Raw genomic sequence first — 18,969 nt, forward strand, 5'->3', positions numbered from 1 at the left:
TGTGTGGTCGAACAATCTGCAGGAACTGTGCGATGCTCTCGGGTCAGCATGGACCAGCATCCATAAAAAAATGTTTCAGGCACCTTGTTTGCTCCTCAGAAGGATTCAAAAAATAGCAATGAAGGCTGCTTCACTAAAGCGTCCTGTCTTCATTTTATATTCGGTAAACTTTAAATATCCTACTCCAAGAAGAAAGCAAAACCAAAATATAGGCACATTTACACATGAGAGCAGTGTGTACTTTTAACATTTAGTAGTAAATAGACTTAAAGTCAAAGAGCTACTCCGTGCATGGTATCTTTTTTTTCTGGGTGACATTTCAATTGACTCGCGATAGACTGGCGACTTACAGTGAGCACCATAATTCATTGGACAGTGACACATTTTTTGTTATTTTGGTTCTGTACTCTAGCACTTTGAGTTTGAAAGGATTCAATGACAATGAGGTTGAAGTGCAGCTTTAGTTTGTCAGCTTTAATTTGAGGGTATTTTCATCCATATTGGATGAACCGTTTAGAAATGACTGCACCTTTTGCACAGGGTCCCCCCCATTTTCAGGCATCAAAAAATATTGGACAGTTTAACATAATGTAGAATAACGTAATCATTTTTAATATTTGGTCGCATATCCCTTGCATGCAATGACTGCTTGAAGTCTGCGATGCATAGACATCACCAGACGCTGTATATTTTTTGTAACTGTCTGTTGTGTGGTGGATGTTCTAAGGCCTCTGACATGAGACCAAACCGGTTCACAAAAGGTGGTGGCTGTGTTAAGCTACTCTGCTTACCCCCAGGCATTTACCTTAAATAAAAAGATGTATTACAATATCATTAAATGTTTCGTATGCTATTAGCCTATGATAGAGCCGTGTTTCCTTTTTCTATTTCAGCATATTTCAAATTCAGTGGTCAAAAATAATGGTATCTAAGATAGATAAGATAGCTATGTCTGTCAGTCAATAGTAATTGTTCAGGCTTCTAATACATTTTATTTTGTAGCCAGTGTCTTGAAAATATGAGGGTAGGTGAAAGAAAATAAGATTTTGTCCAAAAATATTAACTTTTTAATTTCAATGGAGCCATTGCGCCGTATCATATCGTTCATTCCCGAACTTTTGACACGTGATAGAGAAATCGAAAGTAAAATATGTTTATATATACGGAGGGAGAAGGAAGACATGAAAGAAGCTATTATCCTTCAAGGTAAAACGGCAAACCATAATCAACAGTTTATGTGTCACTTAAATTCCATGTGCGGTAGGTTACGTTGTATTGATTTTTGTCTGTAAACGTAGAAGACAATATTTGAAAACGCTGCCATATTAACGGTGACAGATCCAGGGGGAAATCGCGGGAATAATTGGAATAGACGTAATAATTCTAGTAGTTACTGTGTGCGATTGAAATAAGCATGATCTAGAATCCCCTGTAGAAAAAAATGGCTTGCACGGCAATATGCGCTTAATGGGTAGGCTATTGTGGCAATTTTGATGTTTTGCCTGGGCGCTTTCTATTTAGTAGGCTATCATACAGACTATGTATAGGCAACATTATTTTCACGGTTAAGGATAAAAGGCAAATAGAGCAACATTAAAACAACTTTCACATGACATAAAGTGACATAATTCGGTCTCTTCCATTATGTGGCTTAAAGTGACGCTGCAGGATTTTATTTTAAGGTTGTTTCGATATTCAATGTTCGAGACAAATTCCAGTTTGAGAGAGTGGTGTATAACAAGCTGTTTTATCTTTTAATTGCTATCAAGACGAAAATGTCACATTCATGTTTGATCACGTTCTTTACACTAGATACTCAATATATCATGGGTTTATATCTGATATCAATCGTTCTGTGATATGTGCACTCTTAAAGTGGTTAATTGCTTTGTACATGTTGACTGCACTACTGTTGTTCACTGATATTTCACTGTGAGATGAATTAAAGTATAGCTACCTGGCCAATAATAATAGAGAAATAATTAACAACTTGCCTGCGATGGATCAAAAATTGGTGTACAAAGTACAAAGAAACCTAGTACTTTTTTTTTACAGTTTTTTCAACATTCTAGGCTTTATTTATTTTTATTTATTCACCTTTATTTAACCAGGAAGTCTCATTGAGATTAAGATCTCTTTTTCAAGAGAGACCTGGCCAAGGTAGCAGCAGTAGGCCTACACAATAGTTACAGACGGCACCTTTGGTATGGAACGGGAGGGTCACAGTATAAATGTGTGGGTGAAAAATGTACAGGAGCTGTGCAATGCTGTTCAGTTCCGAGATCCTTAAAGAGTGTTTCCAGCACCTAGTTGAATCCATGCCGTGAAGAATTCAGGCTGTTCTGGAGGCAAAAGGGGGTCCTACCTGCCCAATAGAGTTACTTGCATTACATTAATGTGGTCATTGAGTGTACATGATGGCATTGAGAAGCAGCCTAGAGGACATAATGTTGCAGCACCAGAAGTCAAGACCTGGCTTTGCTATTCAGGCGAAGCATTGTCTGAAAGTAGTCAGAATATGAAGAATTCCGATTAATTGAAATAAAAGTTAGCATTGTGTTATATCTTAATTATTCTGTTATATTCTGGTACAAATAAAATACTTCCTCTATTTCTGTATTTTCTCTATTTTTTCATATCAGTTTTAGGTCTACCATGTTGAAATAATTGGCAATGATATCAGTGGCAATGTGAAGAAGTGGAGGGAGTCAGGCTTCCATACCCGGGCAATTGTGAGTTCTTAATCTCCTGTAATTTCATTTAATTTGTACGATAAATAATTGTGTCAAAGAATGTCTAGGTATGTCTCCTGCCTAACCCTTTTCTCACTATCCTGTCATCTTTTCTGTGTGTGTGTGTGTGTGGGCAGGCTTCTGTTTGGATCTTGATGGTACAATTGTGTCCTTCAAATACCATCATCATCCATGTCTCTTCTGTGTGTTGCTACAAAGGCTCTATTTAAGAATAGTGCAAACCAGGCGAAAATTGGCTTTTTAAGTGCTTGAAGATGTATGAATATATGAAGATTTCAGCCAGAACTTTTGCAGTGAGACAGATGGTCTTACATTTTCTAGAACAGTGGTTCTTAAACTCATGGAAGATTTATTCTTGATGCCATGCATACTGTAGCTATGTCTGCCACAATGTGGCTTACGAGAGTAAATCCCTCTAAAACACGCCTAAAGTGCCTAAATAAGAAATATTAACAGCTTGTAAAAATTGTAAAAAAAAAAAATTCTGGCATTGCGGTTACAGTGAAAACCAATTCTGAGAACCACTGTTGTAGAATACTTTCACATAGAGGAGAATTAATAGTAGTCTCAATGATTGTGAGGCATCCTGTTTGGCATGTCAGTTTGGCAAAACAAAGGAAATATTACTCACATTGCATACCAACGGCCTGACACTATTGCAGGCAGCTGGAATCTACTTTCTCGAAAATCATTCTTGTCAGTCATCCTTGTAAGTAATTCTTGTAAACCATTCTTGTAATTATATTGTTAATAAAAATTAGTTTTAATTGGTTGGTGTCTGTAATATCCATATTATCACATTTGATCACCAACAATAACTGATTCCAGGCCATGGTATATTGTGATTAGATCACAACTAAAGGGATTGCAAACAACACCCCTTAGCTGTGATATATCACAATATACCACTGCCTGTCCTGACTTATTTAAATATGTAAAGCTACTTTCTCTTTCACATCACTGTATATGAGAAACATGATTGCTTGTTGATGTGTCAGCCTGCCTGTCTTCTTTTCCAGTCCGTAGAGGGGAAAGTCCAGTGAAGTCCCCAGCAAAAGCCCCTCAACGCCCCCCCCCCCCCCCCCCCCACTTTCCCCCATGCTGTCATTCTTCATAGTCTGTCTTCAATGGCAGTAGGCTTTCAATATCATTTCAAAGCATGAATTCAGCTGATGAAGAATGAGCAATGAACCATGAAGTCATTACACCTGACAGTAAGTTCCTTTTTATCTGTGTTCGAGCTATAGACCGTTTGTGATGTTATTAATGCAGTCATCATTTATTTATCCAAATTATGCTTAGGCTTTTCAAGCATAGTTGGTGCAGATTCTATAGATGTGCTTTTTAAATATTCTATATTTTTAGTTTGTAGAATGTGTGCAGGTCGAGGTGGGCTTTGACAGCTTCTTAGTATCATGCTGTATTCACCCTTAGTGAGGCATTTTGTTGCCGATAAGAACAGTGGAGTAGCCATTTATCAGAATCTTTTTTTTTTTTAAAGCTCTTATCTGAAAAGCAAAGCAACAGTTTGGGCATTATATATTATATGTGAAGAAGTGTTGCAGGGAAACAAGATGGTAACTTTTCCAGAATAAAGGGGAAAGAAAAGTAGGCTATAACATGGCATGCATATCTATTTATGATATGAAGTGGCTCAAGAGGGCAAATGATCTGGCTAAACATGACAAGTGCCTAATTAAGACAGCATGTTAAAATTCTGAGATTATAATTGTGGTCGGAACAAAAACCAGTATACACAGTGGTACCCCAGGACTGACTGAGAACCACTGATGTGAGGCATATTTTGGTTAGTCGCATCAGTCTTGTTTGTTATTTGTCATGTTATTGGATATGGGAAAACCTTTTCTACAGTGATCTTTCATAGAAGGCTAATGGTCTCAGTTTTTTTCTTCTCATTTTTACATCTTCATTCAATGGCTATGCACCCCATCGATAAAGAAGTAGCTAATGCAATAGAAACTTGCTAGCATTTTGCACTTTCCAGTGATTTCCTCTGTCACACACAGACATTGCCCTAATGTGCTGCCATTTCAATGAAGTAGTACATTTGTGGTAACGTGATCTATATGGTGTGGCTAGTTTCCACTTCACTTTTTAACTGAAATGGGGATGGAATAAGCAGCGGAAAGAGTCTCCGGAACATTAATGAATTCATGGAAACTGTTCCAAGTTGAGGTCACTCTGGTCCGTGGACTGCATTAGATGTATGTCTGGTCCTCCTTGCCCTAGGCATGGACACCCACAGCCTGTGCATTCTACAGATTCCACTGTGGGGTGTCACATTGTACTGTTGCTTTTGTGCTTCCACTTCCTTTGTGGTATTTGGTGGTTTTTGTGCTGAACATAAAAAATATGCTAAAAATGCAGCCAAACAGCTTCTCATGATTGTGGCCCAAGCAAAGGTCAGCAAAGAAATTTATCATGTTTGTGTGCCTGCAGCGAGAGTTTCTAACTGACAGTTGATCAAGATATATTTGCAATGTTCAGTTGAAAAAAAATATCACATGCAATACATGAAATGAAAGCATTTTTATTTCTTTTTTAAATTTTCGCATGCAGAACACTGATTGACACTCAAAGCCTAATGAAAATATGACATAATCGTACATGTTTTAATACCATTCACTTTTAATTTGCTGAATTTATTAGATTGCAAAAATTAAACCGTAAATGTGGCATATGCAAACAACTTTTTTTTTGCCAGCCAACAGTCTTTCTATTCTTGCTTAAGGAATTTTTTCCTACTCATCTTTGCAGAACCCTTCAAATTCATAAATGTTGTTCGGTCTTCATGCACACAATGCATGTTTGAGATCTCTGCAGATTTGGGGACTGTGAGTTTGGGGACTGTGAAGGCCTTAATCCTTTGCTAATTTAAGTAGTTCATGGTTGATGAGGTATATTTTGGATCATTGTCTTGTTGAGATGTCTAAACTCTTTTAAGCTGCAATTTCTTCACTGACTCTGGGACATTAGCTTCTAGGATATTTTTGAATCATATTTCTTCCTACCAACTGCACAGTATTTCCTGTGCCACTGGCTGCCACACAACCCCGCAGCATAATAGATTCACCACCATGCTTCACACTTAGCAATGCAGTTCTCCTGATTTTCTTCAAATGCATCTTTGGTGGTTACATTTTTGTGCATCAGCCCACAGCACTTTGTTCTAAAAAGTCTCCTGCTTATCTGACTGTTGTGTTGCATGCTTCATATGTTGACACACTTCCATGCAGATCATTTTTGTAACACTGCAAAGTGGACCAGTGCTCTGCCACTCTGGCGTCACTAAACTTTTCTGCAGGTCCTTTGCCGTTATATGTGGGGTTTGCTCAGTTGTGGGCTTTGATCGAACAGGATTCTGGCATTCACAATTTTAAAACATAAATGCTCTTTTTTGAATTACTCTGACATGGCACAGGCTGCTAAAGTAACATGCAGTGTGTTTGTAGTGTTTAGTGAACACACAATTGGTAGGTGGGACCAGCGTTCTTTCTTGTGCATGGACCTACCAGCTTCCTTTCACTTGTTTGTATTGGCTTTGTATTTCAGAGGAAGCGGTATAAGATAAGATACACAAAATATCTGAGACTTGCTTGAATTAGAGTCAGTAGAGGGGAAACCTCTCCTTGCAAGCCTCTAGCTCTTCACTTTCAGCCTGCTGGTGAAATATCACCTCAATAGGAGTGTATAGAGCTAAACAATATATTGAAATGTCCTTATCTTTTCTACTGTGAAAATAGTAATTAGTTTAATACATTTTTTAACAGTGGTATCTAATTCTTGGTGTGATGAGTTTTCTAGATATCTGCTGTAGTTCAATAAAACAGGCCTCAAAGGGTACCTATCTTTTTTGGCCTCAAAAATTTCCATTTGAAAAACTCAACAACATCTTCCACGAACGGAAACTTAGCTACAACTGCATGGATAGTCTGAAGCTTGAAGGGGCAGTTCACCCAAAAATGAAATTAAGGATTCTTTCTATTCTGATATTTCCATTTACCCTGAGCACTATCTATCCTTCCAAATCGTTTCTAGAAGTTTTCTAGATATCCACTGCAGCACACCCTGATACAACGGACTGCAACAGATCTCTAGCTTTTGTGCCTTCAAAGCGCCAAAAATTTGTATTTGAAAATCTCAACAACACCTCTTTCCATATATAATGCCATGGTTATTCACGAACATCCAAAGAGCTTAATTTGTGCATGGTTTAATCAAAAACTACTTTCTAAGACATATGCCAAGTGTGTATATCTGGGCAAAATCTCAACTAAATCATGCCACTATTCTACGGTGCAGTACCAACATTGTTGTGACAATGTTGTAACCACTAACAAGCCAAAGTTGGACATTTGGCTGTAACTTTTTGAATTATTGGCCATGATTTTTTTTCTCTAAATTCTTTACACTGTAGGTCCTGCTGAGTTTACCACCCACCAGTATTGAATTTCCTTTTTAATTTTATGAAAGACACATTTTAAACATCTCCTCCTAGACCTTTGACTGGATCACTACAAGATTTTGGATTTATCATCTTCAAGGTTGGCTGATCAAAAAGAGATAGTTGCTAGGTCAAACAGTATGGCTGCTGTAAACAAATAAATTTGCTGATGAAGGTGCCAGACAGGAACTGAGCCATTTTGTGTTTTGGCCATCTTGGATTTAGTCAGAAAAATATTTATCCTCTGCTCTTTGGTTATAATTATCCAACAAATTTGGCAGAGAAGTCAAAATAATGGATGAGTGGCCCTTTGTCTGTCACACTTTGGTTTTTTGGCATCAAACTTGGTACACATGCTTACAGTAAGGCCTTGATTTTGATAATTCTGGCCACTTGGTGGTGCTTATACCCTGCTTTACCCTTACTCTGCAACAAATTCAGATTTTTCATCCAAAATTGTGGACCATTGCAGTAAAGGATCCAATCAAATTTTTGAACACTCTATATTATGTTGCAAAATAAGGAACCACAAAAACTTTAAAAAAATAAAATAGTAAAATAGTTAATGGAGTTAGAACCATGAGTTTTAACACATTCAAAAGGTATATTGTGTGACCAGATTGATTGAAAATTTCACTGTTAAAAAAACAAAACAAATGTGAATAAATCCACTCCCAAATTAAGGGGTTAGTAAAGGGGCATCAAAGATATGTCACTCACTTATGAACACTACTGTCCAATGGCCCACAATCCAGTCAGTCACTGTACACAATATTAACCCTGTAAACCCATTCTCTCTTACAGGTGTATATGTACTTGGCAGTTTGTAATGGCGGCTTTCCATACAACGACTACCTGGATGAAGTGGTAATCTTCACTTTTTCCTTTTGTATGATATGGAAGTAGTTTTCAAAAAGGCAACACAAGTCCCTCAGCACGATTAGATGACCCTCTGTTGTTTCAGAATTTTATAAATTGCCATCCCTGTAAGCTTAGGATACAATGTATATTATTATTCCTAAATTCTGTTAACTATATTACTAAATAAGCTTTGTGCATGGAATGTGCAAAGCAAGTTCTGTCAGAAAACTCTAGTTGCAGCTGACCAATCGGTCGGCTCCAGTAACCACATACGCGTGCATTTCCATTATCAACCAATCCCATACACACAACACTTTTCTCTTTTCTCATCCAAGCACAGGCACACATCACCAGTGGAGCGCCTTTTTAAACCACCAGCCAGACTTCTCAGTGCTGCTGCTTGCCTGCGCTGCTTTGCATGTTCATTGCTGCTGCTCAGAATTGCGCTCACCCTCCACCACCCCAGCACCACCTGTTGTTTGGATCTGCCTCTAGATGCTGGGGGGTTTTCTGGTATTCCTCCTGTTTAGTAGGGGAAATGTATTGTGCTCCCTGTTAGATAGGGTAGTTCAAGTTGGGGTATGATGGGAAAGAGTTGGCAAAGCTTACAGGAATAGTCTGGTCATGCCTTCAAAACTGGTACCCATAGTGCAGTGGTGTCAAACTCCTGTACTGGAGGGCCACAGTTTCTGCAGGTATTTGTGGTTTCCTTTCAATCAGCAGGGAACTAAGGTCTTGAGAACAAGATGTGTGGACTCTTTAGACAATCAAAGACTTAAATTAATCACTTGTACTGACACACACTGAAAACCAACAGACACTGCACCCTCCAGGATGGAATTTGACACCATAGCACAAGGACACTAGCAGACACTGTCATAGAGCCAAAATGTTCCTGAAGAATTTCTTCCATTTATGTGGAGTGTGCATATCTTGTATAAGTTGATTATCTAAATGAAAGAATCCACTATGTTTTGACTTTAATTGCATTATTGAAATATTTGGTTGGAAATAAACATACTTGTTAGATTTCTCTTAATTGACGGCTTGAAGAATGAATTACAGTGAGCTCTGTAATGTTTTTTGGTTTGGCTCTGTTATAAGATGTGTAATCAAACAATTCACATGTGGTTAAAGTGCACATTCTCAGGTTTTATTAAAGGGTAGTTATACAATTTGTTTTCACCACAGCACTTTTTATACATCCCAATCCCCCCCCCCCCCCACCATTTCTGGGCGTCAAAGTGTTTGGGACATAATAATGTTGTGTTAATTAAATGAGTCACGTTTAGTCCTTTGCATGTAATCACTGCTTGAAGTCTGTGACCCATAATGCAGCCATCTTCAGTTTCTGCTGATTTTGGGGGCAAATTGCCTTACGTTTCCTGTTCAGCATATGAAACACATATTCAAGTGGATTCAGAGTGGGTGAACGACTTGGTCAGTCAGGAATTTTCCAGCTTTTGGCTTTGAAAAACTCATGTTTGTGATCAGTGTCCTGCTGTAGAATGAAGCACCATCCAATAATTCTGGAGGCATTTGGTTGAACTTGATAAGAAAAGATGCTTCTGCACACTTCAGAATTCATTCTGTTGCTGCTGCCAAGTGAGCCAGTACCAGTGGCAGCCTCATACGTACCAAGCCTAGATACTGAAAGCTCTCATACTTGCACAAGGAAACAATTGAACACACATGACTAATCAGAAACACCCGTGAAGCCATTTGTCCGAAACATTACCATGTAAATAGTTCTGTAATTTCTACACGGTGAAACCAAATCTGCACTTTAATCATATGTGTACTGTTTGATTACAAATCTAAAATTGTGGATTACAGAGCCAAATAAAGACAGAAATATGTTTTTCCCAAACATTATGGGGATCACTGTAATTAAAATGAATTTAAAAATTTTGAAAAATGTTGAGAATTTTAAAACACTTTCTTATGGTATGTACTAATTTGACTAATGTGATGTTTAGTTGCATGGGGTTCACACTGACGTCCAAATTATTTGACTGGGAATGTATCACACCTGCTCACTTGTTGATGTGCAGAAAGCATTTTGTTTGTGAGAAACTTTGAACAATTGGCTTCTGCAGAAGTTGTGGAATTACAACATTAAAAACATTTACTTGTATTTTTTTATTTTTTAGAGAAACCATCTACCATCTGATTACCTATTCAAGATACCTCAGTTAGATTCCACTTGTAATGAGGTAAGCAAGTAAACATACAGTGAAACACTGTGAACCTGAAAGTGATTCATGATACACTCGATATTAAATCATTTGTTATATCACAATTGCCTCACTTGTACTGTCCATATTTCCATAGTTGTGTTAGTTGACTGAATATATATATATCCTTTATTTAACCAGGTAAAAGTCTCATTGAGATTAAAATCTCTTTTTCAAGAGTGACCTGGCCAAGAAAGCAGCATAAAAATTGTTACAACAATAACAGAAGAATACAAACAGACAAATACAACTGTCATACCACACAAATAAGTGAATACAACATCCAGTTAAAATGAAATACAAGGTCAAGGACATAAACAGGTACAATTTTCTAAAAACGATATCAGTTAAAATTTAGGAGCAATCACAATGACCAAGAGTACTATTTTCACGATCCTTGTAAATTGACTTAAATTTCCCCATAGTAACTAGTTCTGACAATTTCAGGTCCTTCTGTACCTTATTCCAGGAAAAGGGGGCAACGTATTTAAAAGCTGTTTTGCCCAATTCTGTCCTAACTCTGGGAACCAACATCTGCAGGATATCGTGAGAACGCAGGCCATATTTATTTTGGTTTTTACACATACATGTAAGTACACAGATAAGAAGGAACCAGCCCAAGGAGAGATTTATATATAAAAACCAACCAATGTGAACGTCTGCGGACATACAGAGATGGCCACTTAGCAGCATCATACAGAGCACAGTGGTGCAGAAGATTGCCACAGCCAGTAATAAAACGTAAAGCACAGTGGTATACAGTATCCAACTTCTTTAGGCACTCGTCAGGTGCATTCATAAAGAGCAGATTGCCGTAGTCCAATAAAGGTAAAAAAGTTACCGAAATCAAGTGTTTCCTTGCCTGGAGGGAGAAACAGGATTTATTCCTAAAGAAGAAACTTAATTTAAGTTTCAGCTTGGAATCAAGATTTTCAATGTGTGTCTTGAATGACAAGTTCTGATCAATAATAATACCTAAGTACTTATATGTTGTGACCATTTCAATCCCTTGAGCAGTTAAGATCTTGGGGAGATTAGATATTATCTCTTTGCCATTTGAAAATAGCATGAATTTGGATTTGTCTGCATTTAATACCAACTTAAGTTGAGTTAAATGGGACTGAACAACATCAAAGGCAGACTGCAAGAATTCAAGGGTTTGTACTACTGACGGTGATGAGCAATAAATAACTGTATCATCTGCATAAAATGGAATGCAGCATTTGATAAATTATCACAAAGATTATTTACATATATAGAGAACAGCAGTGGTCCTAGTATGGACCCCTGGGGCACGCCTTTTGAAACAGGGAGGAAAGAAGAGGAAGACCCAGCAAACTGGACACACTGTGTTCTAGCTGACAAGTAATTTGAAAACCAACGTACTGCATGCTCAGATAAGCAAATATTGTAGAGTCTATCCACCAAGGTGACATGATCAACTGTGTCAAAAGCCTTGGACAAATCAATATGAAAGCTTGACAAATGCAGGATACAGTTAACTTAATTGATCTCCCAGAGATATTTTAGCAGCACTGGCACATGTGGTGCAATTGGTAAGCAGTTTGGTAACAGCTAATGATCAACAAATATGACTGCACTAGCCAAGACTAATGCTTTCCATATTGTATGAGCATGAGATTTGTAAAATTGAATGTTTACACTTACCTAAATGGTATCAGAATGGTTCTGAAGTGGATCTTTGCAGGTTTATAGCAATATATTTGGCTACCAATATGTAATTGTAATTGAAAATTGTGAATAGATGTGATTTTATATATATTAGTAAATATACAGGTGTAAATATTATCACACTGGAAACATAAAAAAGATTAGTAAGCAACACCAACTGTGTCATTAGTACTAATCTTTTTATGTCACCAGTGTGATAATGTTTGCAACTGTATAGTTACTAATAAATATTTATCCATATTAATAAATCAAACATTTGACCTAAAACAAACAGTTGTGAAACCAATAAATTGCAATTATTTATGTTCCTATTATTGGGCATGTATGCTACATTTCAAAAAGTATGTGGACACTTGAACATCACACCCATGTGTGCTTGTTGAACATCTCATTCCAAAACCATGGGTATTAATATAGAATGGGACCTCACTTTGCTGGTGTAACAGCCTCCACTCTTGGGGAAAGCGCCCCACTAGATTTTGGGACATGGCTGCAGGGATTCACTTCCATTCAGTCACAAGAGCATTAGTGAGGTTGAGCACTGATGTAAGGCCTGGCTCGCAGACGGCATTCCAATTTATCCCAAAGGTCTTAGATGCGGTAGAGGTCAGGGCTCTGTGCAGGCCAGTCAAGTTCTTCCCCACCAAACTCAGCAAACCATTTCTTTATGGACCTTGCTTTGTGCACGAGGGCATTATCATGCTGAAACAGGAAAAGGGCCTTCCCCAAACTGTTGCCACAAAGCTGGAAGCACACAATTCTCTAGAATGTGATTGTATACTGCAGCATTAAGATTTCCCTTCACTGGATCTAAAGGGCCTAGGCCAAACCTTGAAAAACAGCCCCAGACCATTATTCCTCTTACACCAAACTTTACAGTTGGTATTATTTTGGCCAGTATAGTTGGCCCTATGCATTCTGCCATACCCAGATTAATTTGTCTGACTGTCAGATAGTGGAGCGTGATTCATCATTCAAGAGCACACATTTCCAATGCTCCAGAGTCCAATTGAGGTGTGCTTTACATCACTCAAGCTGATGCTTGGCATTGCACATGGTGATCTTAGGCTTGTGTAAGGCTGCTCAGCCATGGAAATCCATTTCATGAAGCTCTTGACAAGCAGTTCTTGTGCATATGTTGGTTCCAGAGGTAGCTTGGAACTCTGTAGTGAGTGTTCCAACCAAGGAAAGATGATTTTTATGCACTACACGCATCAGCGGTAGTCCCGTTCTGTGAGCTTGTGTGGCCTACCGCTTCACAACTGAGTTGTTGCGGCACCTATGTGTTTCCACTTCACAATAACATCACTTACAGTTGACTGGGGCAGCTCTAGCGGGACAGAAATTTGACAAACTGACTTGTTAGAAAGGCGACGTCCTATGACAGTGCCACATTGAAAATCACTGACCTCTTCAGTATGACCCATTCTAGCTCATTGCTAGTCCATGGAGATTGCATGACTTTATGCTTGATTTTACGTGCCTGTTAGAAATGGGTGTGGCTGAAATAGATGAGACAACTTATTAGAAGGGGTGCCTGTCCACATACTTTTGTAAATGTAGTCTATGTAGTACTCTCATTATAGTACTATCTGCATGTTGATTCTTCCCTATTATAGTTATGAATAAATTTGCATTTTCCGCATAATTGACCCAATCAAGTACTGTCCATGTAAACAACCTTCAAACTTTTTTCTGGAATATTTTTAAAGATCCATTAAACACAAATGTGCACCAATTAACACACCCAAGTAGGTGATCCAGCCCATGTCAATCCCAATCAATTATAAAATTAATTAGGAAAATATCTATCTTAGAGCTACTATTATATTTTGTTATCTGTGCCAGTCCAAATGACCAATTTTGCATTATCTGTGATTATTGTAACATCCTTTTTTGCCCCATAATTTGGGGGCACAAATGCTGACGTTTGGAAATGTTTATTAAGGTATCATGGTATTTAAAGGTTCTTGGTTTTTCTTTTGTTTTTTTGTTTTTTACAGAAAAGGGACAATTATCTGCAAGTCAAATGGACTCTAGGATGCATCATTCAGAGGGATAAAGATAAAAACAACTCACTATTTCTCAATATCGCTCTGTTATTTGAAAAATTGAATCATTGCCAGGTTTGTTCACATTTACTGTTTTTATTTTTCTCATAGCCAATATATTGTATGACGTTGTGTAAGTACATGTTTGAATTTAAATTATCCTGTGATTCTAGTAAGTCTTGGTGCAGATTGGAAAAAAAAACTTGATGATGTCCTTTTGTTCACCTGATGTTCTTATGCTGGCTGTCCAGCCCCAATGCACATTCTAGTTCTCTCATCAGTTTTTGAATTAAGCTTTTTATTGTAAAATATAAATGGATCCTTTCCTTTCTACCCCTATCTGTGTAGGACATTTCAAAGAAAAGCTGTCATCTAGGTGACCATCTCCACTATGTCAATGTAACACAGTTCCAAGAGAAGTATAGTGAGGCTTACGAACACCAGCATGAAAATGGTACAAACAAAATAATAACCTTATAAATTAAACTGATAATATCATTAACTGTACTACAAACGAAAATGACTGTTGCACAGAATCTTGGCCTTTTCTATTTACTTAAAGTAATAGTGGTAATATAAAATTTTGAAAATCATTTAACAAATGAATCTGTATTTCTCTTCCTAGATTACATATCATGTAGCTGTCCAAGTACAAGCACAGCTGTCACAACAAAAGAAATACTGGTGACAGGCTTTGAACCGTCTACGACTTCTGTTCAAGTAAAAACACAGAGAAAAAGTGGATCAACAAGTAACCGATTTCAGTCATCTGCTACAACAGATATCCCAGCAACAAGGTCTAGAGACATAACAGAAACAAGAAATATAACAAACCTGGACAGTGGACTACTTTTGACCTCCCCATTGCCATTTATTTTCATGGGACATAAGGCATCAGGTATGTAATCTTCTCCACTTGACACAGATGGGCATCAGAAATGGTAACACCTCACTCAAAATACTGTGCAAAAGTTTCAAAAATACTGAAGTGGCCATGCTGTGGACACAACAGTGAATACATAATATTCATGTAACTCTTGTATTTCTTGTGCATGTTTTAATATAATGAGTGATGATAGTATTGACAGGTGATGTAGTGCAATTAAGAATAATTTGTATATGTAAGAAAGCACAACCTTCTGTCTACCCACCAAGGGCTCCTTGTACTCTATGTTGAACTGTCAGTAGGGCATCAAATATGCTGAATGTCAACATCTTCTTTTGCCATTTTGTGCAATTTCTCCCAGAAAAGGCAGTGATTTCAACAATTGTGTTTATGGCAATTGTTATTATGTGCCTCACCTTTGCTGCTCTTTGCCTGTGGCTTAAGAACAGACGACTAAGGAATACACAGGTGAGTAATAAACTGTAAATGTCATCATCAGCCCCAACTTTAACTGTATTATGCCTATAAGTGATTATATGAATACAGTTACCTCTTAGTGATACTGGGGGGTATTAATCATTCCTAAATTAGAATCTTAATATGTGTCTAAACTGCTAAAAATGGATTTACACTGTGTGACGGAAAACATGTAATGCTGTCAGTCTTTGGAATTGCATTTTTTGTGATAAATAGGTTAAATATTCGATCAGATTTGGTGATAAATTAGTTCAATGGTTTGATGGATAGAATACAGTTTAAAATGGGGGGTATATGAAGACATGAGCAGTGCACAATTGTGTGAAGGAAACATACCATTCAAATGTTTTTCTTTCATTCTGCATTGGAAAATCCCAGAAGCACAATTTTTTCCCTTCAGTCTTTACTACAGACCTTTATTCTGAAAGTATATCCATTCCTCTCTACCATCAAAGTTTCTTGAGACTATTTGAGCAGGCTAAAAAATATGTGTACAGGAAAGAAAGCTTTGTGTGAGCCAAAATGATTCTGTTCAGATTGTAAACTTAAAAATGTGGACAGACAACCCCCCAACAATGCACCTGAATTTGTATTCGTATAAACAGTTGGTTAGAAATATTAATTTGGTATGAAATAATTCCAAAGTACCAAATATTGAGGAATAAAATGTAGTCAATGGATGAAACTGATGACCTAGCCCACATATTTAGTTCAGCTTGGATGCCTATGCAATGTAATCACTAATGTTTCTGTCAGTTACAGCAAAATATTGCTTTGGAACAGTGGAATATTGAGGAAAACCAAACACGGCTTCTATAGGTAATATTGTACTTTTCTCACATACTTCTTAATTTTAAGCATTTGAGTCAGTGTAACATAATGTGATGTGCTGATGAACTATAGTGCCTTGTTGTGTTGTGACAGTAATGGGTAGATCCACTTATTTGTAGTGACTGCTGCTTGTCTTTCTTTTGTGAGTCACATGCCATTGTTATCAGCAGAAAATTTTATGATCAAGTTAAAGTCAAGACAACCAGTGAAAAATAAGACAGACATTCAAAAACTTGTCTGCAAGTGACATCCTTAGAGATCAGAAAATTAGACAGGACCAAAATCCATCGGCAATCTGAGAATTCCATAATATGGAACAGAATCATAAACAATACAAGAACATTGGTATACATTTACATCTGAAGAACATTAGAAGACGCAGAGGACAAGGTGGTTTAAATTTCTATACAAGTGAAACAAACTTGAGGTCCACCTGATAAAACACAACTGACAGATAAGAGCTAGGTTGCCTGCATAAAGCTGATGCTAACTGAAGTGGAGGATTGATACTGCTGGACTAGTGAGGTGATGACAGTAAAGTTATTCCTTTTCAGTGACTTTTCCTAGAATAATTAATTTACTCTGTGAAAAAAATCAATAAGTCCATGTTTTCTTTCATTTTAAAATTTCCAGAAATGTTTTTTTAAAGAATGTCAAGCTGTGCTGTCACTTATGTGTTAAATTGTTTTTACTTCTCTTATAGGTCATTCACCTGAAGAAAATCTCGGTGGTTCCCAATGATTCACACAGCTGCTATACCAAGTTTATCTGTGGTAATATGTGCATAATATACAGTATATTGTATATTATGCACATATTACATAATACTGACTGATATTGCATGGTACTACAGAATAAATAAAGAAAATCATTTTTGGGTGGTTCTCTCAATGGATAACAGCCCACGAAGAGTAGAAATTGCAAAGTTTTGCAATGAAAACAAGCCAAGCTGGGCAGAGTACAAAAGAAAATGCCAAGGTGACAGTGGGGGAAGCATCCTGAGCCAGAGTGGAAAGGACTTTTTTAAACTGTGAGAAACCCACTGGCTGGTGTGGAAGTTGTCAGCCTGTGCAACTGATAAGGAAAGTCCTCAGAACTGCTAGATATCAAAGGCTGATACTGGACCAAAATAATCAGTGGCATTCAGGTACCAGCAACTGCTAAGCGTTATGAAAGGGTTGGCCAGGACTGTTGCAACAGTGGCCAGGACTGTTATTTAAGAATTAAAAAATTCAAACAAAAACAGAAGCAACTGCCTTGCGAATGAAAGAAAGCAAATCCTCTGTGAGGAACAGCTCTCTGACAGGACACAAAATCCACGTGTAGCTTTGGACACATACCATATACTCTTCTCTGTGGAAAAGTGTGATTGATCTGTAGTGTTTAATTTCACTAATGGGGTTAAGATTGTAATTTTTCAACTTTACTATTCCATTCATATATATTACATTGCCTTGTTGCCTTGATTTGCTTTGTGTAAAAAGTGAATACTTCATACTTATGTTAACTGTATCATGATTTTTCTTTTTCATGTCATTATTTATTTGTCTTCCAGACAAGAAACATGAATTCCATTTTTGAAACTAGACTGGTTGCAAATGCATGAGCAGACAGTAAGCATTCCATCCAACTGTCTACTAATGCTTCACCCAGGCTCGGATTGCACTCATATTGTGACATAGGCATGGACAATTTTGTGAACCACCAAAGAAAAGGAGGCAAAGAAGCGGAACTATTGATATTATCTGAACCAGATGCTATAATTTATTTTTTATTACATACAATCATTTTATTGCCTAGATATGACATTGTTACATCTCTGCAGTACCATATTTTCAGTGTGCTCCATAAAGTTTGCAAGAAATACTTTTTTTGGCTTTGGATTAGGCTTTTATTAAGGGTATTTTTATACATTTAGGTTCACCATGTAGAAATAACAGCATTTTTTGCACATAGTCCTCCATTTCATGGCTTCAGTACAGGCCTGGCAGAGCATCGCCAGAGAAGATACTCAGCAGCTGGTGATGTCCATGGGTCACAAACTTCAAGCAGTCATTGTATGCAAAGGATATGCGACAAAGTACTAAACATGACTACTTTCATTTACATGACATTAATATGTTCCAAACATCATGATGCTCTGAGGGGGAAGGGCTATGTATAAAATGTGCTGCCCCAATTCAGAGCACAAATAATTTTAAATTTATGATTTTAGATTTAGATTATGGAGTACAGAGCTTACTGTGTTTGTGTGTGTGTGTGTGTGTGTGTGTATCAGGTGTATATCTCATCAGGTGCTTTTTTGGGCCCTTCTTTGACATGACCACATAGGCATCTGCCTGTGTGGCTTATGCTATAATCCAGGCTTCACCTTCTCATACCTCGTTCTTTCTCTGGCACACGCAGAATGGACGGGCACTGTAATGTTCTGTGAGCTGCTCCATCAAGAAAAAGTAAAAAAACAAAACAAAAAAAATCAATAATGGAGAAACCTGCTGCCACAGAGCAACATCAGATCGATAGACCAGAAACCAACCATATGCGATACTCACTTCTGTATAGAAACAAAGCGCCATTCATCTCAACTCAAGCTATAAAAATAATCTTTTGTGCATTTAACTTGAAAACAGGACATTCGCCCTGCACACTCCTCCGAACAAAAGACAACGACACCGACACCATGGAACCTGTTTCCTCTGGAAACTACTGGTGGCAA

The 18,969-nt window shown here is 37.5% G+C and overlaps 1 protein-coding gene across 7 annotated transcripts; it reads left to right on the forward strand.

The window, feature by feature from the left end:
* The first annotated feature begins 632 nt into the window (after positions 1 to 632).
* LOC118221464 lies at positions 633 to 18,824 on the forward strand. 7 transcript variants are annotated; one of them, XR_004764112.1, is made up of 12 exons: positions 633 to 1,260; positions 2,643 to 2,732; positions 2,870 to 3,462; positions 3,773 to 3,967; positions 8,023 to 8,085; positions 10,233 to 10,295; positions 14,012 to 14,134; positions 14,408 to 14,513; positions 14,685 to 14,957; positions 15,307 to 15,413; positions 16,179 to 16,241; positions 16,957 to 18,824. XR_004764112.1 is itself a non-coding variant. In XM_035406564.1 (11 exons), exons 3-10 carry the CDS (start codon positions 3,947 to 3,949, stop codon positions 16,239 to 16,241), a joined length of 819 nt encoding a protein of 272 aa, XP_035262455.1. In that variant the 5' UTR covers positions 645 to 1,260; positions 2,643 to 3,462; positions 3,773 to 3,946; the 3' UTR covers positions 16,957 to 18,824. The 7 variants fall into 7 exon arrangements, 3 of the variants coding, with proteins under 3 accessions (XP_035262455.1, XP_035262453.1, XP_035262456.1); XR_004764111.1 differs by having other exon boundaries at positions 633 to 1,206; XR_004764114.1 differs by having other exon boundaries at positions 639 to 1,260; positions 3,416 to 3,462.
* The last annotated feature ends 145 nt before the right edge of the window (positions 18,825 to 18,969 follow it).

Source organism: Anguilla anguilla, chromosome 2 (genome assembly GCF_013347855.1).
Source record: "Anguilla anguilla isolate fAngAng1 chromosome 2, fAngAng1.pri, whole genome shotgun sequence".
Classification (NCBI taxonomy): domain Eukaryota; kingdom Metazoa; phylum Chordata; class Actinopteri; order Anguilliformes; family Anguillidae; genus Anguilla; species Anguilla anguilla.